This window comes from Gymnoscopelus microlampas, assembly GCF_963454915.1.
Source record: "Gymnoscopelus microlampas genome assembly, chromosome: 17".
Lineage (NCBI taxonomy): Eukaryota > Metazoa > Chordata > Actinopteri > Myctophiformes > Myctophidae > Gymnoscopelus > Gymnoscopelus microlampas.
Genome location: NC_139954.1, coordinates 18480523 through 18508022, shown reverse-complemented (window position 1 = coordinate 18508022; position 27500 = coordinate 18480523). Strand labels below are relative to the sequence as shown.

The following is a 27500-nucleotide window of genomic DNA, read 5'->3' as shown; positions in this document are numbered from 1 at the left end:
TAATAGAGGGTCATTTGGTCTCAACATCAGACAGTACGGATGAAACACTTTAGCCGTCCTACAGGGGTTCATACAGAGGTTGCTCACTGGGCAGAACCTGTGTGCTCTCCACCCAACGCTAACGTTTGAACCTGCACAACATGAAACCCGGCTCATGTGAGGTGGATTTGCTGGTGGCGGTTATCCGGAATTGCACAATAGTCCGCTTGTTTCCGCTTATCTTCTGCTTTGATGCATGATGCAGATTTATGGCTAAAAGCGTCCGGGGCTTAATGCTAGATCTCTTTAAAGATAACATATCATTACACATGTGATGCAAGTAAGTGATGTACAGTAAAGTGGTTGTGTGAGGCTCCTTAACCAGTTCTCTGGTGACTCTTTGAACTGAGCCACACACATGACATCCACATCGCCATGTACGCAAGAACATGACGAGGACAATGATTTCTACTGATATCCATGTCTCTGTCCAAAGCCCCTCTACCTATAAATAAGTAACTGATAACCTTTAGTTGGTAGAAATACATCACTGCTTTCTCTTTTTTAATTGAACCCAATGGGAGGCATATTATGAAACTAGAAACAACACAGTGAGACAAATTCAGCATCCGACGGCAGTCGGGTGACAGCTGTTGTTGCACTTTAGTTTTTCCTTGTGTCTGCACAAGCTTGCCGTTATAGCTCAACCGTAGACATGTCAGCGCCGGCAGGGGGCCGGCCCCGGGTTCGACACCTAGGCAGGACATGAAAGTTACGGCTTGCAGCTTTAAAGACACATGCAGTTGTCGACGGACACAACTTGGCTAATTGTTTGACCTGCAACCTTTTGGTTTAGGACAGTCTCTATAGGATCGCGAGGCCACGCTGGCCGCTATGTCGAATAAAAAAATATATACTATGTGTTATTTATGCCAGTGGCTCTCAAAGTGGGTTTCCGGGGACCCCCAGGGGTCCTTGGGGGAGTAATCCAGGGGATCCAGCAAAAGTAGTTAATATAGCATCACAATCATTTAGCAGCTGCAAGCTTGTACATCTGCTATTTTTGAAAATTCTTGAAAAATATCGAAAATGTTTGGAAACTTTTGAATAATTTTGATTTTTCATTGTCTTCTTAATTTTTTTTTTAAATGTAGGGGTCCTTGACTTGTACTTGAACCACTAATTTGTACTAACGTAATGCAATTCCCTCTCTTCCTCCTCTCCAGGTATGACTACATAGAGATCCACGATGGGAACTCGGAGACGGCCGACCTGCTGGGGAAACACTGCAGCAACATCGCCCCCGCACCAATCATATCGTCCGGCCCCTCCCTCCACATCAAGTTTGTCTCCGACTACGCCCACCAGGGGGCGGGCTTCTCGCTGCGCTACGAGATCTTCAAAACAGGTGAGCGGAGCGCACTGCTTTTGTTGCATTTTCATTAACAAAGTCAGAGAGGGCACAAATGCAGCACTTTAGAAACCAAACGGACACTTCATGGGGTCGATTGGGTTACATGTGTACTCTCGCTCAGAGAAAAATGAACACTCAGGATTTCACAGTGCAGGTCTGGTAATAGGCTCTATGCACAGCAGCCATATTGGAAAGAAATTGGGCCTCTTCTTACTTCCTTCACAGGTGTTACCAATGATACTAATGAAGGCTCTGTTCCATTTTGGTCAGGATGCTGATATTGTGCATGTTGGCTCACTAGAAACACTCCATTTTGGTTCCCAAATGGCCCCTTATGGTGGGTGTGTAACTCTGAGAGTGTACAAATGGAACCAAATGGACCCGTAAGGGTCCATTTGGTTCCATTTATACACTCTCAGAGTTATGGGGGTCCTTCAAAATAAGACAACCACTATGCCACACTAAATGGAACAGGGCCTTAATTAGTATCATTGGTATCACCTGTGAAGGAAGTAATGAAGGGGCCCAATTCATTCCCAATATGGCTGCTGTGCATAGAGCCTATTAGAATCAGACTGGATGGTACCAGAGGTAGAGAGGCCATTTGGGAGTCGGAAAAGGTCACCAGTTCGATCCTCGGCTCCTCCAGGCTTCGTGTCGAAGTGTCCCTGAGCACGACACTTAACCCTATAACTGCTCCCTCGTGTGCTCCCTCTGAGCAGCATGCTATACTGGGTCAAATGCAGAAAAGTAAATGACCCCGTCAGGGATCATACTAAATACCCTTTGAATAAAAAAACAACAACAATTTGACGCCCACACAGACAAAGTACATCCTGGACATACACAGCTCACATTATACAGTAGTGCGACAGAACATTGCGGGGGAATATGAGCAAAGAATACTGACACTTCACTCACCACAGAAGAACCGATTATCTAGCGAAAAGCGGTTTTGTGGACCGTTTGATCAAATTCTAAACGTGGGCCCGTATCCATATGCAACGCCTCTCTTTCCCTATAGCAATATTCTGCACTTGAAAGTACACTGGAAAATGTAATTTATCTGAGACCACGTAAACCCTCTACTTAGTAAACTGGACATACGTTCCGCTTCCGAGGTTCGCTTTTTTTCTCCCCTCTGCACCAACTCTCTTCGCCAAAAATAGCCGATCTACTAGCTGGGCTTGTAGATCGGCTATGTTTGGCGAACATTTCCCACAGAATAGGGATGCTAGGGCCTCCAGTGGTTAAATGGACTATCTATGTTATCTCACACGGAGTGCACCTTCATATTAGCGGGTGTATTACAAGCGACTCAGACATGGCGGTACACATGCTCCATTTGATGACCAGGGCTCTCTCTTGCCTGGTCCCTGGTGTCGTGTGTGTTTGTGTGTGTGTGTGTGTGTGTGTGTGTGTGTGTGTGTGTGTGTGTGTGTGTGTGTGTGTGTGTGTGTGTGTGTGTGTGTGTGTGTGTGTGTGTGTGTGTGTGTGTGTGTGTGCGTGCGTGTGCGTGTGTCTGAGAGAGAGAGAGAGAGAGAGAGTATGTCTAGTGGCCCCCCTGAGACCTACAGGCTGTCCAGGCGTGACATCTCTCTCCTTCACAGACCTTTGTGTGCGTGCACGCAGTGTGTGTGCTCACACACAGTGTGTGTGTGTGTGTGTGTGTGTGTGTGTGTGTGTGTGTGTGTGTGTGTGACATGTCTCTCCTTCATGCTGCCATGGGTTGGCCACAGCGAGACCAATTGAGATCAAGGGCGAGAGACGCGGTGCCGAGGAAGTGGTGCCGGCCCCCGCGGCCATCTTGTCCACTTCCCCCCTGAAAGCATTCTTCACATGCCCGCTTAATTGAGTCTTGATCCCTGTTCCCCTGAGACGCACACTCATGTCACACACACACACACACACACACACACACGCACACACGCATGCACACGCGCACAGGGTTGAGGTTACTAACACAACACGTGTGGTGACCGGTGTTTCACGCATGCTGGCACCAGTCTGTTGGGATTGCTCGTGTGTGTGCGTGTGTGTGTGTGTGTGTGTGTGTGTGTGTGTGTGTGTGTGTGTGTGTGTGTGTGTGTGTGTGTGTGTGTGTGTGTGTGTGTGTGTGTGTGTGTGTGTGTGTGTGTGTGTGTGTGTGTGTGTGTGCGCGCGCATGTGTTTTGTGTTTGACTGGGTCCCACTCGGTAGACTTTGAAACAACATGAGTGTCAGTGTTCACACCCTGGCACAGGGAGAGAGTGAGAGAGAAACAAATACAAAGCACATTGGCTGTGGTTGAGATGTGTACGAGCACGATGATGAACCAGGCTTTTATTGAAGCCATGTGCCAAGGAAGTTGCTCATTATTTATCCGTATTCACCAGTAGTTGTCAAACATTTCTGTGCCAAGGGCCCCCAAAGTGATATATATTTGGCCGTGGACCACCATCTGAAAAGGTTTTGTGCCATGGACCACCGGAAGAGAAGATATTTTTCAAAAATGTTCAAAAATAGCAGCTGAGCTTGTTAGATCTGCCATTTTTTAATAGCCAACATATAAATGGATAAAGTGGTTAAAATGACTGTGATGCTACATTAACTACCTTTTGCTGGGGACCCCCTGGAACACCCCTGGAAGGACCCCAGGGGGTCCCCGGACCCCACTGCTATACACTGTGGCCCCGTTCCACTTCATCTGTGAAGTCTCTCACGAGTCCATGAACCGAACATTAAAACTCCATGTAGGGATGTTAACAATTAATCGACCATCAATGAATTGCTAATAAGAATTTTGAAAACATTTAAATGGAGCCGCAGCTCCATTTAAATGTCTAAGGAAAATAAAGGCATTGAATTTCACTCAACCCAATTATGTCTGTAATCCATCACTTGTCTGCTTTCATCGTGCCGGAACACTCTGCATCTGATCTCTTATGCACAACTAAACTTTTGGACACAGTTAAAAAGGCGTATCTCATAGCAAAGCTTCGGTCGCCTCCTCTCACTTTTTTCACGGTCCCGAAGAAGAAATGGAAGATTTTTGTTTTAAAACTAGGATCATTTCAACTCAGTTTTGTGGTTATTTTTATTTTTACTTTATTTGGACTTCACATGACACTAGAAGCAAGGCATTTAACTGTGTAACGTTACTGAATGGTCGACTTCACGCATCCAATCTGAATGGTAGACTATGTTATATACAAGAATTGTGTCATGTTATAATAGTTATAGTTATGTTATAACTAGCACTTGGTGGTCTTCCTATACTCTTCTATTGAGAAATGTTGACCTTGGTGGTTTGGGCAGGACGCCTACTGGTTGACAAGTAGTACTGGCTCAAGCTCATAAGCACAGTATCTGCCCTGGCCAAGCAGGGACTCCTAGTACATGTTTGTGGTTTGCATCTTAGTTAGGACATAAAACGTATATGGAAGGCAGCTTTATTGCGAACAACCATCGATTGTGGAAATTCCTTAAAATTTGCATCCCTAATTCCACACTTGTGAATCTAGCCTGCGTGTATTATAAACCTGTCATTGAATGGAGGTCAGAGGCTGTTGGAACCCCAGGCCACTGTGCACACAACAGTTCAACACGTGTTTACTTGTATTGCATGTGGCCACTGTCATGCTAGAACCTCGTGTTATCCACTGCAGTGGTTCTCAAACGTTTTCGTGTCAAGGACCCCCAAACTGATATGTTTGGCCACGGACCCCCTCTGAAAATGTTTTGTGCCTGGGACCCCTAGAAGAGAAGATTTATGTTAAAATCTAAACTATTCAAAAATGTTCAATACTTTTATTGTTTTGAATAGCTAGTGTTAACATATAAATGGATAAAGTGGGCAAAATGATTTTGATGTTTTATTAACTACTTTGGCTGGGGACCCCCTGGAACCCCCCCCCAAGGACCCCTGGAGGTCCCCGGACCCCACTCTGACAACCACTGATTGACTGCTTTAGTACAGTATGTTTGCATTGACTTGTATTAGTATCTTTCCATTTCATTGTTCTAGTAGTGAAACCCATTTGTAGTCAAGTGCATCTTGTCCAAAACATCTCTACATTTTCTTTTTTTTTGGTGTGAGATTTGAGGTTTCATTTTAACGGCCCCTTTTCTCCTCTTTGCCGGATGAATGTGTCATGCTGATCACACAAACGGACGCATCGGCACGTCGCTGTACACAGCCCGGGCAGCGCGCAGAGAAAAAGAGGCTCGTCGCTCATAGCGTGACAGCATTTCGATCAGATTTCACGCGCGCCTGAAAGGTCTCGTTAAAAAACTCAGAGCCCTGCTGTCACCGTCGAGGCTGACAAGCTGAAAGCTGTCACATGCTGGCTGGTGTCATGAAGGCCCCACAAGTTCAGCACACACACGCTTTTACACTGGAAAAGGGATTTGTGTTTTACAACTTTCTAACCAGCGCAATGCTCCTGTGTCGGATCAAATGTAGTGTGACGTTGTGGAAGAATGTAGTTGATGATGTAAGAATGATTTCACACGCTTTTAGACAGCGTGTATTCACACTCATTAGACGTCTTTGTGCGACACATAGCGAAAATAGCCGATCTACAAGCTTACAACGCATCACATTGTGAGCTTGTAGATCGGCTGTTTTTGAAATGCTATGCCTAGAATGGCATGCCCCAAAAACAGGGACACCAGTTTAGCCAGGCTGAGGGCCAGTTGGCAACTGCTGAACATAAACCGGTGACCCGCGCACCAAAAACATAAACGAATGCATTACGGCCAGCCAGCTCCGGTTATGTGATCCGTGCTTTCACTGTGTGTGCGTGCGTGCGTGCGCGTGCGTGTGTGTGCGTGCGCGTGCGTCAGCGTGCGTGCATGCGTGCGTGCATGCTTTCACTGTGTGTGTGTGCGTGCGTGCGTGCGTGCGTGCGTGTGTTTGAGTCATGGATCGTTTGGACTGGTCTCCTTGATAACTTATGTGTCAAATGCATCGTCAAGGGACGACCGGAACATGAATGTTGAAGCTACGTAAGATAGCAGCAGCGATGATCACTCATCATCATTACAATTGTTATCTTGTGCCAGTAAAACATACTAAAATCAGGAAAAGTATATACACAAGGTGGATATACTGTGTGCGCGCACATTCAGTAGTATGAGACTCACTAACATTAGCATACAGTACAGCACATGTGATAGGTTACTACTGATTTACAGAAGCAGTGTGTGTGTGTGTGTGTGTGTGTGTGTGTGTGTGTGTGTGTGTGTGTGTGTGTGTGTGTGTGTGTGTTTATCTGTTTGTGTGTTTGTGCATCCATCCTGCCTTGGCAGTAATAATGGAACCATTTAGAACGTTCAAGCTGTTGCCATAGCGCTAACAAGATCTTGTTACCCCGGAAGGTGCAACTGAACGTCTGCCTGCGTGGGTGGCTGGATTTTTATGTGCGTGCACGAGTTAGTGAGTGTGTGTGTGTGTGTGTGTGTGTGTGTGTGTGTGTGTGTGTGTGTGTGTGTGTGTGTGTGTGTGTGTGTGTGTGTGTGTGTGTGTGTGTGTGTGTGTGTGTGTGTGTGTGTGTGTGTGTGTGTGTGTTGTTGCTGCTGCTGCTGCTGCTGCGCTCCACACTGTGTGGGTTTCTGTATGTGTTAAAAGCTCATCTAATCTGGTGCAGAATTGTCTGCTTATATATCTATCCCTGCCAAACGCTGTGCTCTCTGTTCTGTTCCAACCTGAGAGAAGGACAGAAGAACAGGGAGACACACACGCACGCATGCACGCGCGCGCACACACACACACACACAGGAGAAATGAAATGTAAACGCTCCTTCACCATTATTCCCTCAGGACATGTTCACACTAATCACACTCTTCTTCTTCTTTTCATCATCCTGCCTTTTCCCATCGTCACTTCTGTTTTTCATCCTCTTTTCTCCGTTATCCTTCCTTCTCGGTTTCCTCAATTCACTCCTTGCTCCTCTCCTCTCCTCTCCTCTCCTCTCCTCTCCTCTCCTCTCCACTTGCTGCCAAACCTTGTTCGTAGCGTCAACACTAGAAAGCACACTTCCAAGTGAGAAACACAGGCCCCACACGTAGGATTTCAAGCACTTCCAAGCGCTTTCCCTAACAAAGGTTTTTTTTTTAGGAGCCATAGGCTACATCACACACGTTCAAAGCTTTATTTGCTTAACATTCCTACAGTTAGTGCGTACTGTAGCCTGGCCAACACTCTTTTAGCTTGTGTTCAGTTACGGCTGTAGCCAGTGGTGTAAAGTAACTAAGTACATTTACTCAAGTACTGTACTCAAGTCCAATTTTGAGGTATTTGTACTTTACTTGAGTATTTCCAATTTCCAATACTTTTACTTCTACTCCAAAACATCTCAGAGGCAAACATTGTACTTTGACTCCACTACAATTATTTGAAAACTTTATTTACTAGTTACTTTGCAGGTATAAACTATTACATTATAAAACATACATTAACCACTTTAGCCCTATTTTATACCCAGGCTATTTGAAAATAGCCAATCTACAAGCTCACAACGCGTCGCATTGCGACGCGTTGTGAGCTTGTAGATCTGCTATTTTCAAACATTTTAGTACTTTTACTTTTTAAGTACATTTTGATACCAATACTTTTGAACTTTAACTCAAGTAAATTTAGAATTCCAGACTTTTACTTGTAACAGGGTACTTCTACATTGCGGTATTGATACTTTTACTTAAAGGCATTGTAGGGAGTTCAGACATAATCAAAGAAAAAAACTGTTGTCAAACACCGCCCCTCCAGCAGTTCTTTTCCCCGACCACCAGGGGGTGACGCAGGGGGGACATTTTAAATGAGTCATGCCCAAAATAGGTTGCCTTATGCGGATACAATTCGCGGAAATGCCCGACCCTACGGTTCTCTGAATTTATATTTTTAAATAGGCTCTTTCATGATAAATTGACCACATATATGAAGCTAAACAACTAAATTCTATCCAAACGATTTTTTAAAAGTAAATTATGTGCCTCAAAAAAGAAGTTTGAGAGCGTTTTAAAACCGAAAGTAAAAAGTTGATACGGGCACGGACGCGCACGGACACGCACATGCGTGCGTTAATTTACGACCCGGACATAAACAACATGAACATAAACAGAAGGGAAAATACGGATTTCAGACAGAGGACTGTGTTTCAATGAAGGAAAACACCCCAGCATCATTATATAGTGGCTGATAGAGGGGAGAAAATGCAAAAAATATATATATACATATTTTTTAAATTTAGGCTTAATGTTCCCTACAATGCCTTTAAGTAAAACATTTGAGTACTTTTTCCACCACTGGTTATGGCTGTAGCACTCATTACTGCATCCAACCCCCATACTGTACATCTCCTCCTCCCTTCTGCAAGCTATTGGGGGATGGGGGGGGGGGGTTCACTGCCTACGCCATGCATATCACTGGGGGTCTGTGCTATGGAATAATGAGGCCTGTCCACCCTGTGTGCATGCACACGGGCGCGCACACGCGCGCGCGTCTGTGTGTGTCAATGTTGCCATGCTTGCTTATTATAAGCTGTAAAGTCGGTTGTAAATATTGGTGGTTGCGGGTTAGAGTTTTTCTTTTGGGGCTTGTTTCTAAAGTGTTGCTGCTTATTTGGGGATTGTTTCCAAATGTTGTAATCATTGTTTAAACCAGTGGTTCTCAAACATTTTTATGTCGAGGACCGGAAAACTAATATGCATTAGACCATGGACACCCCAACTGAAAATAATTTGTGCCAGGGACCCCCATACCAAATTTGCGTAATTGTTTTGAAAAATATTCCAAATATTTCTCCTTTTTTTTTTTAAAGATATTCTTTTTAAAAAGAGCAGATCTACAAGTAGATCGGCTATTTTCAAGTAGCCCACTAATACATATAGGTTTAGAGCGCTCATGTGGCCTATAATAGTCGCTTCTTTAGGGCTTGTTTTCATAGACCTGGATGCTTATTTCTCTTGCAAAATCTGGCAACACTGGTGTGCGTGTGTTTGTGTGCGCGCACGTGCGTGCCTGCATGCATGTGTGTTGGATGGTATAGGGTGGATGAGTGGCAGTATGCGTGCCCCCTCACTTGGTGCCCTAATTACTGGTCTTTTCACAGACCAACAGTGTAATCAGTGTTCCACAGCATCCTATATGAATATACAGTACGTGCAAGTTGTTCTTGTTGACAGGGTGGTTACTATGGATACTCTGGTGAAACCTGAGCCAATGAAGTTGCAGCGACACGCAATCTAGCCAATCGAAAATGACTGTCTAGCCCGTTACCCCCCCAAGCTGTTATTGTGACCCAGAACTCACCGCACACATTATAGACGCACGCCCGCCCGCACGCACGCACACACACACACACACACACACACACACTTTTAAGCTTGACTAAGTGAACATAGAATACGAAATGAATGCTAAACACATGTATATAGGACAGCTTGCATGTCTGCACGCAAACACTAAATTGCTTACTGACAGTCACACATACAAACAAACAAACAAACAAACAAACAAACAAACAAACACGCACGCACGCACGCACGCACGCACGCACGCACGCACGCACGCACGCACGCACACACACACACACACACACACACACACACACACACACACACACACACACACACACACACACACACACACACACACACACACACACACACACACACACACACACCGGCCGGTGTAATGTGGAAGCTATCGTGATAATCTCACCAATAACCGCTGTTGTTTACGTTCTCACCAATAGCCTCAGGCCCTTCCTCTTCTCTCGCTGTTTGTCTACCAATCAGGTCACTTTATTAGCCCTCCTAACCAATCACATTGCTAGCCCTTCCCCCCTCCTCTGGTTCTCATTGAGGAAAGTGGATCCAGACATGACCCAGTCAACAGCCTATACACTGTATGGATGTTCTGTATGCCCGACTTATAACCACTGACAGACTTACAGCAGCAAAGATGTACAACAAATTGGTATTGCTCTGAGCATTGTTAAACCTTTTCCGGACCAGACTCCAGATGGGAAATGTAATATCCAACCTCATGACATGGGACACATAACACAACACAACAAAACTGATGAGAAAAAGTTCAAAGATTTCTAGACCAAAGTGTAATTCCTGGCAATTCCTGAACGATTGTCCTTCTTGTCATCGTGAAACTTTGCCCACTTCTTTAGCATAACAAAGAAAGAAAGAAGAGGGGAACAGCTCCCAGTGCCCTTGACAAAGATAGTAAAGGCACTGGCAATACAACGGGAGTTGGACCCTAGTGCTGCACGGTGGCTGCTCACTGCTCCTAGGATGAGATAAATGCAAAGGACACATTTCCCCAATGGGCCACTTAAAGGAGTAGTTCACCCAAAACAATACTGAAGCCTTGAATTCATGGATTTGTTTTTATTTTAGTCGCATTCCTTAGCCAATAATTTGATTACCGGCGGAAAGATGCTAATGTATCCAGTAGGAGACTCAAAGGAGACTCTTTAAGTCTCCTACCGGAAATACACCCGGTCATCAAATTATTGGCTTAGGAATGTGACTAAAAGAAAAAAAAATCCATGAATTCAAGGCTTCATGGGGTGTGCAATTGATAGAAAAGAAGATTTTTTTTGGGGGTGAACTACTTCTTTAAGTTATTGAATGAGTCTGATTAATTGAAGAGGACACAACCAAAGTGTCAAAAAAAATGTATACATTTTTCGTTAAATTTAATTAGAAGTTGGCCTGAAAATTGTTAGAGGTAATGTTCACTAGTCTGACAAGCCATGAACGTCTGAAGCTGTAAAAGGGTTGGGAAACTTCATACAGTACAGTATGGTATGTGTAAATATATGCAGATTTTAAACTGCGAAAGAATCTGCGGTGTGCACATTTGAGCACTTACAAGAAATGGCTGCCACTTTTCCTCGCTTGTGTAAGGAAAGTTTCCATGGCACTTTCATATGTGTCAGTGATAATCATCCTGAAATGACCGTTTATTAGGTAGAGAGGGTCCTGCTGGGACTCAGTCACAGAGGCTAGCATGTTTTGCCAGCTCCGTTTCAGCACCATCACACCTCCACTTTAATAACAACTGCAGAGGAAACACTTGTGTTTTCACAGAAATGTCCTGGTGGGTTATTTGCACAGTAAAATCCTCAGTGTTAATTTAACTCTGTGAGAGTGTAAAAATTGTGTGTGTGTGTGTGTGTGTGTGTGTGTGTGTGTGTGTGTGTGTGTGTGTGTGTGTGTGTGTGTGTGTGTGTGTGTGTGTGTCAGTGTGTCAGTGTGTCGTCTGTGTGTGTGTGCATTTAGGGGTGATAATTGTGTGTTTGATCCAACTTAAAAGCTCACTGGCATGAAGACTGGGTTAAGTAGATGTCTGCGTGCCACCTCAGCCCCACACACACCCACACACACACACCCACACAGACACGCACGCACGCACGCACGCACGCACGCACGCACGCACGCACGCACGCATTCAAATTAAAGTCCCTGTGTCCGTGCCAGCTCACCAGGCACACCAGACTGACAGACCTTGTGTCATCCCCCCCGAGATCACCCATCCAGATCTGCCTCGAGCCCCAGCACCAGATCTGAGATCTGCCCGACAACACACACGCACGCACGCATGCACACGCACACACACGTACCTGACGCGATAATGCGAATCATTTGTGCCATTCCTACTTGCATACACACTCTGCTGAACTGATGGAGAAATGGAGAGAGTGGCAGAGGATTTGAATGGAGAAAAAAGAAAGTGATAGAAGTATACGGCGGATGGAAAGCACTTAGAGGGGAGAAGAAGGGAAGAGAAGGGAATGCAAAGTGAGGAGGAGACACACACACAACACCAGAGAGAGACGCTGTATTAGGAGAGACTGGAAACAGGAAACGGCACCGCAGGGGGCCAGCGATGCCAGATGAAAACATACAAGAAAAATAAAAGGGTTTTGAAGGTGAGAAAAGACAGAATCAAAACGTGGCGCTTTGCGCCAAGTTTTTTGTTGTTGAAGTTCAGGGCTTCACACTTCACTCCACTATATTTCTAGGGAGGGACCCCCGGGATTATAGACAAAAATCGAGAGAAACAGCCTATAGGTCTATTCATTTATATGCCTTTGCACGACGGTGTCACGCCGCTAAAATAGCAGATCTACAAGCTCACTACAACGTATTTAATTGCGACGTGTTGGGAGCTTTTATATTGTCTAGAAAAGGGGTGAGGGGGGTGGGGAGGGAGGGAGAAAACAACAAGAATAGAGGAGGAGACAGGAGAGGCGGGGTCCCGAAAAAGGAGGGCAGCAGTGTTTTTGTGGTGTTCACGAACATGAAGTAATGATGGAGAGGGGGGCCGGTGGGCTGGAGCGCCCTGGGCAGAACCAAACTGGTCAGGCGTTCATTCTACATCATGCACACGCACGCGCGCACACACACACACACACACATGCACACACATGTTCACACATGTTCATAGTCACGCAGACCCACGCTACTCAGCAGCCGACTCTGCAGGGGGTCGGAAATTGGGAGATTCACTGTGTAAGTGTGTGTGTTTCAGAGAGAGCGAGATAAATAGTGAGTCTGAGAGAGAGAGAGACGGACAGAAAGAAATAAAAACAGACTGTGTGTATGTGTGTGTGTGTGTGTGTGTGTGTGTGTGTGTGTGTGTGTGTGTGTGTGTGTGTGTGTGTGTGTGTGTGTGTGTGTGTGTGTGTGTGTGTGACAGTTACAGAGACAGACATGTAAAACTGCAACTAGAAATATTCCTTGTGACTATAGGACTGAGAGAGGCAGGTGGGCAGATAGATTCAGACAGACTGGAACGTGAGGGACATATGGATGGTGTCTTTTTTTTTTGTTTTACATCATGCATCAACTTCCATTGTACCATAACATGGTGCCTGTCCCACTGGTCCCTGCCATCGTTTCCATGGCGATGTGTCCAGTGCAAGCAGCCAATCTAGCACCCTGTTAAGTTCAAGTGTCCAGTGGGGATGTTTCAATAAGGACAGCTTCAGGCAGACATGCTCGGACATGTCAAAGCTAAGCCCAGCTCTGGCTGGGGTCCATCAGAACGCACGCACGCACGCACGCACGCACGCACGCACGCACGCACGCACGCACGCACGCACGCACGCACATGTACTGTATGTGCACGGTGCATATGCATGTACAGGCACACACACACACACACACAAACGCACTTTCTCAAGCCTTTCTGGAAGAGAGTGTGTGTGTGTGTGTGTGTGTGTGTGTGTGTGTGTGTGTGTGAGTGAGAGAGAGAGAGAGCGGGGTGGAGGGGGGCATGCATGGGTGGCTGGATTTGAATAATAGCCCCCAGTTGCCACAGCCCCACCCATTCTGTAATGTGTGTGTGTGTGTGTGTGTGTGTGTGTGTGTGTGTGTGTGTGTGTGTGTGTGTGTGTGAGAGACTATGTATGTGTGTATTAATAGAGAAGGCATTGCAGTCATTCAGTGAAGAGCCCCAGATTAATGTTTGTTTGTCTTTGATCCCATGATCTATGCAAACTTCACTCTGTGTGCGTGTGCGTGTGTGTGTGTGTGTGTGTGTGTGTGTGTGTGTGTGTGTGTGTGTGTGTGTGTGTGTGTGTGTGTGTGTGTGCGTGTGCGTGTGCACATGTATGTGTTATGATATTCATAGCTCCTTCTAACAGTCATGCTGCTGTCAACAGCCCCTAGGTCTCTCTATCTCTATCTCTATCTCATTCTCTCTCTCTCAACCTCTCTCTCTCTCTCTCTCAACCTCTCTCTCTCTCAACCTCTCTCTCTCTCTCTCTCTCTCTCTCTCTCTAAAACAAAGAGACAGACAAACACACAAACAAACAAATAAACATGTTGAAAAGGTTACAGGTATACCATACACTGGTTACATTTGTACACTCTCACGGTGCGTTTTAACAGCGGGCAATACTGGGCGACATCGTCCAAAAATATAATGAAAGTCTATGAGAGCCGGCGATCGGGCGAAGTGGGCGATGAAAGATGGATTTTCTTTATCTTTTTGGGCGATGTTGCCCGGCATCGCCCAGTATTGCCCGCTGTTAAAACGCAGGGTTAGAGTAAACTTTACAGTGTACCACGTTCTTTCATTGTACTGTATCATTCATTCTTTCATTCCTCGCCTCCATAGGTTCGGACTGTTCCCGTAACTTCACCAGCTCCACGGGCCTCATCGAGTCCCCGGGCTTCCCCGACAAGTACCCCCACAACCTGGAGTGCTCCTTCATCATCGTGGTGCCGCCCAGCATGGACGTCACGCTCACCTTCCTCACCTTCGACCTGGAGAACGACCCCCTGCCGGGGGGAGAGGGCGAGTGCAAGTACGACTGGCTGGAAGTGTGGGACGGACTTCCCGGAGGTAATTAAAGCCCCTGCTGTTTGATTGGTTGGTTGGTTATGTATCCCTCGACTACTGGACGTTATTGTTGGCGTCATGCTGTATTCCTTATCGGTTTTATATATATAGACCATACCCGGTCGGCGCAGCGCATCCGTGGGGGGATATGCGCACATGATCTGGCAACCCGGGAGGCAGTTCGTCCCATAGCTGGGCAGCCCCGTAACCATGGCGACAGTGTTTGACACAAAAACGCTAATAAGAAGCTGAGATTTGATGAAATTGAAAAACGGGCTTCACAGTTAAGTTCAGATGGTAATGGTCAATGGCTGTGTGCAAAATCAGAGCAATTGGGCCAGCCAGTGAGGAGAACCGGGTAGCTTCACCTCCACTACAAACGCACAGAGGTTACTAGAATTATAGTAGGATATCGGGTGAGATTATTAGCTATATTTCTGCTGCTGCACATCGGTATTGATGAAAACCATGCAGGGCTTAGAATCAGGGGTCATCGCATGCAGGCTTATGGTGGGCAAAATTATATTTCTTTCCATGGACAACGAGTAGACAATAATATTACCAAAAACACATAACGAGCTATAGCCTTAAATTACCTTTAAAGGTCTGTAACTCTGAGAGTGCGCAAATTGAACCAAATGGACCCGTAGGTCCATTTGTACACTCTCAGAGTCAGGGGGTCCTTGAAAATAAAAGGTTATAGAACCACTGTCCTAGTGGACTCCTAATGTGCCATAGTGTCATAGTAAATCAGTGACATAGCCATAACATATTCTGAGGAAAACCTGGAGACTGACGTTCAGTAATTGGGTCTTAATGATCAAAATAAGAACATTAAAATGTTATGTAAAAAACAAAACAAATTCCAACACATTTGTCTGTGTACGGACACATTGATGACCACTGCTTAGAAAGCAGGCTACTCCATTCTACTGCGGAGAACTCAGCATAACCCTGCTCCAACAGAGAGAAGAACAGGGGGTCAGAGGTTATAACACCTCTGTTCCTCACTGCAGGGAGGGACAGGATGTTGGAAGTAAAGGAGAGGATAACAGGACAAAAAAACTGATGCCAGAATGCCAGAACCTTGGCAATGGCATGGGTTTAAAGAAGATGAGAGGCTTTTCTACTTCTGATGCAGCAGAAACAAGAAGACAGGACTGAGGGGGGAGGAGAGTGTTGTCACCTTGTGACCTCTCTGGGTGTCAGGGAGGACACAAACAGAAGAGAACCTATACGGAAAGGGTCTTCTGCCGCCAGGACGACTAGGAAACAGCCAGAGAGGAAGTAGAGAATTAGGAGAGAGAGAAAGCAACAAAAGACAATCTCTATGCCTTCAGTGAGTTTGCTCCATAGAGGAGAAGCTATTCATCTTGGGAGAACGAGCTTGTGCGCGCGTCCTGTCAGTTCATCGTGTCCTTTTCTTAAATTCTTTTTTTTTTTTTATAAATACTTCTGTGCAACTTTTCTCCACCATTCGCGCCTTCCTCCGATGAAGAAAATGGCCATCGTTTTTAGGTGATTGGACACTTGGACACCCTCTGGCAGTCACATCTGTTCCAGCCTCTCACCTTAGCTGTCAGCTGCTCAAATTCACAGTCATTTGGGACAATTCAACAGCATAATTTTCTCCACATAGTGCAGACTCCTCCAAGATTTCACCTTGCAGAGACAGAGTAGCAAGAACAATATATATATATATATATATATATATATATATATATAAAGGAATAACATCAGTAAAGAGGAGAAGAAACTTGGAAGCATTGTGTTTTTCTTCATCCAAATGGCTTTCACTGCCTCGGGTGTGTGAACGCAGCCCAAAGGAGCAGCCGTTCCACAGGAGGAGAGGAGAGGAACGAGGGATGAGAGCGGAGCAAAAAAACATCAGGGGTCAAAGAGGAGAGAGCTGGAAACACGCCACCATATCTGTGCTTTTCGTTGCTCGGGGGATTGGAGCACGAGAGAGAGAGAGAGATTGGGAGAGTGAGATAGAGAGAGAGAGAGAGAGAGAGAGAGAGGGGGAGAGAGGTTCGGAGCAGGAAATAGAAATAGAGCAGGCCAAGTAACCTTTGGTCTGTCTCTGTCCTGTACCGCTGGAAGACGGGATGAAGGGAAATAAAGGGCTGTTGTTTTACTGAAGATGTTGAGCTCCTCAGCACCGCTCGCACACAACATCCTCCCTACATACTGTACGACGGAGTCACATGACCGGGACGCGTTGTGAGCTTGTAGATCAGTTATTTCCGTGTAACTCTGCCATTTATTAATTAAGCATTAGTAGAAAAGGGATATATACATATATATATATATGCAGGGCATTCGATTGCCCACTCTAAAGCGAAGAAAGATAGTGATTTTGTGCAGGCCGTGTTTATGTGTGTGCATGTGCCTATTCTTTGAGACACACATACGGGTATTTCGGGGCATGGCCGAATCCGCCATTCCTTCACCGGGTGAAACAACACAGCTTTCACCATTGGAATTGCATTACGGAGTGCCGTGCTATAAGCTTGTAGATCTGCTATTGTTTTGACAAAATCGTGGAAAATGTGTGCAAATCTTTGAATATATGCTTTAAAGCGAACATTTTTAACTCCGATCTGTGCTTCTGGGGGTCCCTGGAACAACATATTTTGAAATGGGGGTCCGCGGCCAAATACATCATTTTGGGGGTCCTTGACATGGAAAGGTTGGAGCACCACTGATATAGCAACATACTGTTAGTGTTAGGATTTACACATTTTGAAGATCTTTCCAAAACAGCAGATCTACAAGCTCATAGCGCTGCACTCGGTGCCGCGCTGTGAGCTTGTAGATCTGCTATTTTTGAATAGCCAAAGAAATCTAAAACGACACAGATGCGTTCGCGGATTGAATGCGTTTAATCCCATTCTTGCGTTATAATTCACGCCCTAATTTTCACCCTCGCTCAAAAGAGGTTAACACGGCAAGTCTGTCTCTCTCTCTCTCTCTCTCTGTCTCTCTTGTCTGGCTCTCTCTCTCTACCCATCTGTTTACATAATGCTGGATTAGACCCCCAGCAACACCCCACCTCCACTCCCACCCTATAAATCCACCCAAAGGGAGGGGGGGCGGGGGGGCTGGAAATATCTGCATACCACATAATGGGTCTCTATATGAGAGGGGTGGGAGGTTAGTTGATTGGTTTGTGTGTGCATGTTTGTGGGAGGTGTGCGTGTGCGCGTGCATTGGGAGGGTCATGAAAGGGACAACTGTACCTTCTGTCAACCTTTTATGCAGTTGAAATTCAATTAATTGCGAGAGATACACCCACACTCGGAGACAGGGAGAGAGAGAAATAGAGAAATAAAAGTCCTCCTCATCTCCAATTGGGCATTATTGCGTTTGAAAAATATTGAGAGACAATATTTAATAACTGTGGAGCTGCTCGCAAACACGGGTCAATTATTTATAGATACCATCTCAGTGGATTTACAATAACCTCTCTTATTTGCTTCTCTTTTCTCCTCTCCTCTCCTATTTTCTCTTCTCTTCTCCTCTCCTTTCCACTTCTCTCCTCTCCTCTTTTCTCCTCTCCTCCTCTCCCCATCAAGAAAGAGTTATTACCGTTATTTGCTCAAGAGCCCTATTTCAAATATCCACCCACTCCAAAAAGAAGGAAAAAATCAATAGCACTGATCGATTGCCGGTTATTTCTCTTCTCCTCCCACTCTACCTCATCCACAGCCTCCTCCGTGTGTGTGTGTGTGTGTGTGTGTGTGTGTGTGTGTGTGTGTGTGTGTGTGTGTGTGTGTGTGTGTGGGGGGGGGGGGGGGCAAGGGGGACTGCAGGATTAATTTATCAGACATAGAAACAGAGTTATCCCACCCTTTCACGCATACCACTCACAAGAGCACACACACACACACACACACACACACACACACACACACACACACACACACACACACATGTACACGAACACAGTGCACACACACACACAAACACACAACACACACCCTAGGGCTCTAAAGCACACTCATCTGTTTGTATTGACGTATACAAGTTGTGGTATTAAAGAGGACGACAGGAGAGGAATCACTTACACGCGCGCACACGCACACACACACGCATACGCACACACACACACACACACACACACACACACACACACACAGACACACACACACACACACACACACACACACACACACACACACACACACACACACACACACACATTCGCGCGTGCTTGTGAGAGTATACTATCTCTTTCTCTTTATTGCTCTCTTTCTCCCTATCCATCTTTCTTTCTCTCTAAGCGCACACACACACACACACACACACACAGGGACAAACGATGAGAGAGCGATCACAAAGATGAGAACACACATAAACACACACACTTGTCCTCTGTCTTAATCTCTTTATTTCTTCCCTCTCTCTCACACACACACACACACACACACACACACACACACACACACACACACACACACACACACACACACACACACACACACACACACACACACAGGGAAGAGCCAATGTCCAATCCACGGGATAGAGCTGATAGATCAGTGAGAACCAAGTGATGACAGGGCAAGATGGAGAGACAAAGTAGAAGGGCGGGGGGGGGGGGGGGGGGTTCAGAAGTTGCAGATGACAAATGAAAGATGTACGTGGAAAGATACAAGTGAAAGCCAATTGTCTTTTGACTGAAGCCCATTGGAGCTTCTCAGCAGTGGTGGAGCAAAAAGTGCTCAGATATCTTATTTAAAGGGCAAGAACACTTTGGTAGAGGTTTGAGTTGTGTAGTTATACCTTGCCAATAATGTACAGTAACTCCAAAGGTGGACAAGAAATAAAAAATATATTTCTCTTCCCGACAGCGACAAAATGTACTCAGTTACTTTCCACCACTGCTTCTCAGTGAAACAGCAGCACTTCCAACTCACACCCCTCCTCGTTAGAGTCTGTCTCTTTCCTCCAAAAAAAATAAATTCTGGGGACTCAATAAAATATGCTGAAAATGTAATCTACCAAAATGTTGCATGATTAAATTTGTTTGTAAGTGAAGGCAGTATGCCTATACTCTTTCCATTTGGAATTGCATTTTTAACACAGACAGCTTACAGTGTATGCAGCCCACTCTGTATCTCAAGTTAATAGGGGATCCGGTCAACATATAGCTAATATCCAACTTCCTGTGTCTGCATTGCAGTGGGCCCCCTGATTGGTCGATACTGCGGGACCAGGGTCCCTCCCGAGATCCAGTCGTCCACAGGAATCCTGTCCCTGTCCTTCCACACCGACATGGCCGTGGCCAAAGACGGCTTCTCAGCACGATACAACATGACGCACAAGGAAGTCAGCGAGAGTAAGTACAATCTGATCCAATGCAAAAATATGTTTGCCGATCACATTTCGCTCTCCAACGTTAATAAACTAACATGTCCTCCTCTCCTCCCGGCAGCGTTCCACTGCAGCAACGCGTTCGGTCTGGAGTCGGGCAAGATCACGGACGACCAGATCACTGCCTCCTCGTCGTTCTACGACGACCGCTGGCTGCCCCGGCAGGCTCGCCTCAACTACGACGACAACGGCTGGACGCCCAACGAGGACAGCAACAAGGAGTACATACAGGTAGGACTGACCCTCCTGTTGTTACCTGGTTTTACCGGGCAATGGTATCATGCGAGCACTGTTTTAAGATAGGATAGAGGATGTCTAACAGATTTCATGTATAAACTGTGAAGCTAATAAAGATATTTGTTAAAAAAAAATAGGATAGAGGATTCACACAAACTGGCGTGTCAGACGAACTGCTACTGTGGTATCTGTCGTGTGAGGAAAAAATAGGAGATTTACAATCTGAGTTATTTTAGCTATCTTTGCTAATTTGCGACAATTTTGAAAAAAGGTTGTACCCCTAAAAGGACACAAGGTTGAAAGTGCTTATAACTACATGAAACCTAGCATCTCTATTCTTGGGGTAACATTTGCCCAAAAACAGCTGCTCTTGTGGGCCAGTAAATTGCCTATTTTTGGTGAGGAGATTTGTTATATAGGTGAAAAAAGAGCAGAGCAAGTACAGAGCCGACCTTCGTCAAATTTACTAGACGGTTTAAGTGCGTAAAGGCGTCAGTCATGCTAGCAAGGACTATTGTATGTTCTTTCCATTAGGTCAATGTCTAGTCTTGAATCTCGAGCCCATTGCATTTGAAGGTAGCTGGCCCATGATATAGAAACACAAACTCTCCATGAACTCAAATACAGTGAATGTACCGGAGGACCGCAGAGAGAGATGTTGAGTTGAAATGACCTCGTCTGTGCTGCTGCATACTGATGCTTGTTGTTAGAGAGGCCACAAACTCACAAAAGGCAAAAGTTCACTTGTTTCATCTTTTTTAAGCCAAGGTTTCCTCGTCTTTCTGGGGTGTGGTGCGAAACCTGCACCCATGAAAGCCAAATCGTTATTTTATTAAACAAAGAACTGAAACTATCAAAGCGATGCTTGAACAATACAAAACAAACAGCTGAGGTTTTGTTTTTTTCCCTTCCCTGTGTTGACACGGTTTAGGTAATCACTCTACGGCTCTATTTGTGTGTGTGTGTGTGCGTGCGTGCGTGCGTGCGTGCGTGCGTGCGTGCGTGCGTGCGTGCGTGCGTGTGTGTGTGTGTGTGTGTGTGTGCACGTCCGTGTATTAATATCAGGGTTCAGGAGCTTGATGCCAGTGTAAGACATTGTTTCCTGTATTCCATCATGCTGCCAAACATGTGCCCTCCGAGTGCCATACCTGAGTTATGAGTCTATGTGCCAGCGGACAGCTGGGAGCGAGTGGGCCGCACACTCACCGGACAGAATGGTATTCAAACCAGCGCATTAAAACGAATGCATATAACCTTATCTCTCTTGATATATAATCTTTCACTGGTATATTTTTCACAATAACAATTCCACATACTGTTGTTTTTTAACAACTTTTCTAAACACCATTTTCAGTCACTGACAGTTGCGTCAAAATGACGCAGGGACTGGAAAGGTACTCGGAATGTGTTTATTTATCTATTTGACAGTTAATCGGTTTCTGAAAACTTAAGTGTTGCTTTCCAAAAGATCCTCGGTGTTAGGACCCTGCAGCGTTCATTTTGTTTTGAATTGAATACTGGGAACCGCTGTTTGCACAGACGAAGATGTACCAACTGTGTAATGAAATGTTACACAGTTGGTACTTGGTACTTTAGATTATCTCGACAGTTCTCATTGAGAATCCACGCACGTTCTTCTGTCCAAAGTGAGTTATAAAAGGAGACCCAAGACACTACAGTGCCTTGCTCGTGGACATTACTTTTTTGTTGATTGGCACATTGGCTGTCGCTGGGCTCACACCTGTTCGCCACAAGACAAGCAGGCCACCCCGGACCGCACATCCTGCTCGACACACACGATATGTCATATTTCCACACGCTCATAGTTATTTATTCAGGCCATTCAGGCGCGGAGCTTCCTGTGTTGAAATGCACCACACATCCCGTACACTGTAACAATCTACAGTGCCGATTTAACCCACCGGAAAAGCATCTGTGTCATTTTAGATTTGAGCTTTGGCTATTCAAAAATAGCAGATGTACAAGCTCGCAGCAAGTCACTTCGTGAAGTGAAACTTTGAAAAGAAATTTAACACAAATCTTCTCTTCTGGGGTGTCCCTGACACAAAACATTTTCAGATGGGGGGTCCGTGGCCAAAAACATATACAGTATATCAATTTGGGGGTCTTTGCACGGTACGAAAACGTTTGAGAACACTGGTTCTCAAACTTTTTCATGTCATGGACCCCCAAAATGATATGTGGCTGCGGACCCCGATCTGAAAATGTTTCTCCTCATTTTCAGGGACCTCCAGGATAAAAAGAATTAGTTAAAAAAAAAGTTAGTTTAAATAATATGTGTTTTTTTAAACTAAAAGATCAGAAGTTTATTGTCTGAACCCTGCTTCTGCTTCTCGCTCTCTCATCCTCTATATATGAAAATATATATTCAAACATTTGCACAAATCTTCACGATTTTATACTTTGGCTATTCAAAAATAGCAAATCTACAAGCTCATAGCACTCTGTGCCGTGCTATGAGCTTGTATATCTGCTATTTTTGAAGAAGTATAAAATATGGTTAAAATGATTGTGACGCTATATTAACTAATTTGGCTGGGGACCCCCTGCTACCCCCAAAGGACCCCTGGTGGTCCCCGGACCCCACTTTGAGAACCAATGATTTAGAAGGCATTTGTCAGAGAGTAAACAAATGGACGAGTTGACACCAAAGGTTTTTAGTGTGTAGCGGGCGGGCGTTTTGCGGTACAAGGATACGACACAGGTCAAAGTGCAGGCTATGAGGGATGGATGTGACAACAGGATGATCATGAAGTTACAGCGTTGAGCGAGAAGGACAGGAAGGGAACGCTGTCCAAGGGACAGGAAGAAGCCAAGTTTCCATGTACCCTGCTGCTTCCTGTCCGTCTTTATACCTCCCAACGTCTGGAGCTGAGCTGCTGCTCTGTGCGCGCCGTCTGACACATTCTCTATGGCGGTGGTGCTCAAACTGGGATCCGGGGACCCCCAGGGGCACTTGAGGGGGTTCCAGGGGGTCCCCATTAAAAGTATAGTCAATGTGGTGTCACAGTCATTTGAACCACTTTATGCATTTACTGTATATGTTGCAGCGCGTCACGAAAAATATATATCAATTTAGGGGTCCTTGGTGCGAAAAAGTTTGAGAACTACTGTTCTATGCCAGTCATACCTCTCTCTCTCTCTTTCTCTCTCTCTCCCTCCCTCTCTCTGGTCAGTGTAGTTGTGTTGGGTCACCGCGTTCCACTGTGCCTCTCAGCTGTTCTCCTGTGTTAACACCTAGCAGAGAGAGACGCCCCTGTATGTGTGTGTGCGTGCATATTTAGGGGTGCATAGGGCTGCAAGTGTATGCCGCTGTCTGTGTGTGTGTGTGTGTGTGTGTGTGTGTGTGTGTGTGTGTGTGTGTGTGTGTGTGTGTGTGTGTGTGCGTGAGAGAGAGAGTTTGCGTGTGGCAGCGCCCATCTTGACAAACAGCTGTCATAAATGCCAGCATGCCTTCTCTCTCCATGCGTCTTGCACTCTTTGGCCTCCACTGACCACTTTTCTGTGTGTGTGTGTGTGTGTGTGTGTGTGCGTGCATACGTGTGTGTGTGTGTGTGTGTGTGTGTGTGTGTGTGTGTGTGTGTGTGTGTGTGTGTGTGTGTGTGTGTGTGTGTGTGTGTGTGTGTGTGTGTGTGTGTGTTGGTTTTTAGAAGCGTGTGTCTCAGGCATGTGTGTGTGTGTGTGTGTGTGTGTGTGTGTGTGTTGTGTTGGCCCCAGGGCCACGTGTGTCAGGCTTAAATCTCTCTCTGGGGGTATTCTGTGATCCGTAGAGTACAGTGTACTGTCCTCCTCTCTCTACTAGTGATGTCTGTCTGCTCCGTCTGTCATGGCCTCTTGCTTTATCCTTCTACTCTACTCTACTCTACTCTATTCTATTCTGTTCTATAAGATACTATATCGTTGCCGTTGGGCAAAAACCTCTTATCTCCATATTTTTCATGTTTTTTTCATAAATTAACGCCCCACTTGATCATACTACAGCATCACACAAAAGCATCAAAAGTAGCAGATCCACAAGCTCTAAACTTTCACATACCTTTGGACATACCTATGAGGTTTCCACAGAGACAATATACTGATTGATTCTATTCTATAATATTCGGTTCCATAATATTCTAGTATATTGTTGCCGTCGGGGCAAAATTTCAACTTTATGCATTTCATCGCACAAAAGTGTCACACAGAAGTAGTTAAAATAGCCGATCTACAAGCTCACAACGCCAACGGTTTTGGACCCGATAGCAACAATGTTCTGTTCTATTCTGTTGTGTGTTGTGTTGTGTTGTGTTCAGTGGCGTAATGGTGACTTTTTTTCGTGCACTGGGGTGTGTGTTGTGTTGTGTTGTGTTGTGTTGTGTTGTGTTGTGTTGTGTTGTGTGTGGTGTTCCAGTAAGGTGTGGCGCAGATTGATGATGCGAGCGGTGCTGCTGGTGGTGTGATTCTAACAGCTGTGTGATTGATGAGGAACCTTCCCAGGGAATACTCACTTAGCAATACACTCTCCCTCTCTCTTCTCTAGCCCACTCTCTCTTTCTCTCTCTCTCTCCGTCCCCTTTTCTCTCTCTCTCTCTCTTTATGTGCTTCTACTCCCTCCTAATTTCTAATCTGTTCATCTGTCTTGTCCTTCCTCAGCTAGCGCTCTCTCTCTCTCTCTCTCTCTCTCTCTCTCTCTATCTCTCCCTCCCTCCTCACCCCCAGCCTTCTCTTCCTCTCTTCTGTTCCGGGCTATTGATTACTTGTCTAGGTGGGTCCCTGTCTGGCCCTAAGCTTGTGAGTGTGTGTATGTGGGAACGTATATAATTTAGGTGTGTGTGTGTGTGTGTGTGTGTGTGTGTGTGTGTGTGTGTGTGTGTGTGTGTGTGTGTGTGTGTGTTGGAAGTAATCTAAAACACCTGTCTCGCTGACAGATAACAAACGCAGCATTTTACCTCCCCCTGTTTTCTACTATACCTCAGCATGACACACACACACACACACACACACACACACACACACACACACACACACACACACACACACACACACGGGGACAGAGGATGAGAGAGCGAGAAGCGGGGCTGATCTTTGTGCAGGGTTCAGACAATAAACTTCTGATCTCACACACCTCATCTACTTGCTGTCATTACTGCTCCACCCTCTTGATTTACTCCCACTCCCCCACCCCCCCACCCTCCCCGCCCCTAAATGGAACATATTTCCTTAAAGTTTCATGAATAAAATGTCACTTTAACCACTTGAACCCCAGCATTCATATTCTGGGTGGAACATGAGCCAAACAGAGCCGATCTACAAGCTTGCACCGGACTTGTCGATCGGTCAATTTGGCTACATTTTTTGCTTAACAAAAATACATCATAGGTTCATGAGCCTTGGTCCTCACATAGTGGAGGAAATGTATCGTTTGCAGTGGTGTAAAGTAACTAAGTACATTTACTCAAGTACTTTACTTGAGTACTTTTACTTTTGATACTTTAAGTATATTGTGATGCCAATACCTTTGTACTTTTACAAAATACATTTTGATTACCGGACTTTTACTTAACAGTATTGCACTATTGATAGTACGTTTGTGACACATGGCTCATTTAGCATCATTTTAATTCATTCTGTTTGTTACAAATGATGAGCTATTGCGACCTTTATTCCCTTTTTAAATGACTGACGGTTTTAATGGGGCTCTGTAAGAGATTATAATGAAACCTTAAAAAGTCCTCTTAAATGTCTGTGCGTTAAAGAAAACCGATATACATCTCAAATGTAATTGTTTCTTTACACCTAATCGTGCACGGTGCTTTGACTAAAGAATGCTGAAATCCTATATTTATATATGCTAGCCACACTGCCTAGTGGTGACTGAGCAAAAAAAAAACGTTAGCGGCATGCTAAGCACGTAGCGTTAGCATCCGCAATAGGGAGGTGATTATGGCTATTGTATGAGGGGAAATTAAAATGAGCCCCAGGTCATTACTATCGATCTGAGAGAGAGAGAGAGAGAGAGGTGAGCTGGGATGCTGATCAGCTTAGGTGTGTGTGTGTGTGTGTGTGTGTGTGTGTGTGTGTGTGTGTGTGCGCACGCTCAAGAGCAGCAGTGGGACACAGAGAGAGGTCAAGTCTGCTTCAAATGAACATGATGAAGGATGAGCCTTTGCACTAATAATGACAGCCCCTCTCTCTCTCTCTCTCTCTCTCTCTCTCTCTCTCTCTCTCTCTCTCTCTCTCTCTCTCTCTCTCTCTCTCTCTCTCTCTCTCTCTCTCTCTCTCTCTCTCTCTCTCTCTCTCTCTCTCTCTCTCTCTCTCTCTCTCTCTCTCTCGCCCCCAGGTGGACCTCCATGTGCTGAAGGTCCTGACGGGCATCGCCACGCAGGGCGCCGTCTCCAAGGAGACGCAGAAGTCCTACTACGTCATGACCTTTAAGCTGGAGGTCAGCACCAACGGAGAGGACTGGATGGTCTACAGACACGGCAAGAACCACAAGGTAGGCCTATAGACACCACACAGCACACACACACACACACACACACAAAGGCACTCCCACACACGTGCGCAAGCGCACACACGTGTTACCGCCCCATGGAAGAAGTTTCCAGCGACCACTAATGACAGCCACAAGGTATAATATACGCACGCACACCGCGGAATAATTCCATCACCGTTCCACTGGCTTCAGCAAAGAGTTTACGACTGCACCAGATTCTGTCTATCGTCTCTGTCCGGGTGGAAACCTCATATGTGTCCAAAAACGGTTACATTTCAGGATTCAAAAGCATCAAAAGTAGCAGATCCACAGGCTCCAAACGCGGTACTGTGTAAATCTGCTACTTTTGATGCTTTCGTGTGACGCTGTAGGATGATGAAGCAGGTACTTTTACTTTACTGGAGTATTTCCAGTTGTCTGTACTTTTACTTCTACTCCACTACATCTCAGAGGCAAATATTGTGATCTGCTATTTTCAAACATTTTAGTACTTTTACTTTTGGTACTTCAAGTACATTTTGATACCAATACCTTTGTACTTTTACTCAAGGACGTTTTTAATTCTGGACTTTGTAACAGAGCATTTCTTTATTGCAATATTGGTACTTTTACTTAAGTAAAGAATTTGAGTACTTTTACCACC

General features: G+C 45.4%; 1 protein-coding gene across 5 annotated transcripts in view; it reads left to right on the top strand.

The window, feature by feature from the left end:
- The window catches only part of LOC311064592 (neuropilin-2-like), a 128922-nt gene that overhangs the window by 32217 nt on the left and 69205 nt on the right, over positions 1-27500 (top strand). For all 5 annotated transcript variants that reach the window (XM_084084464.1, XM_084084462.1, XM_084084463.1 and 2 more), the window contains exons 3-7: positions 1206-1387; positions 14521-14748; positions 19934-20089; positions 20186-20355; positions 26702-26857. In XM_084084464.1, the coding sequence (XP_083940590.1) occupies positions 1206-1387; positions 14521-14748; positions 19934-20089; positions 20186-20355; positions 26702-26857 (892 nt within the window). The remainder of the gene's footprint in view (positions 1-1205; positions 1388-14520; positions 14749-19933; positions 20090-20185; positions 20356-26701; positions 26858-27500) is intronic.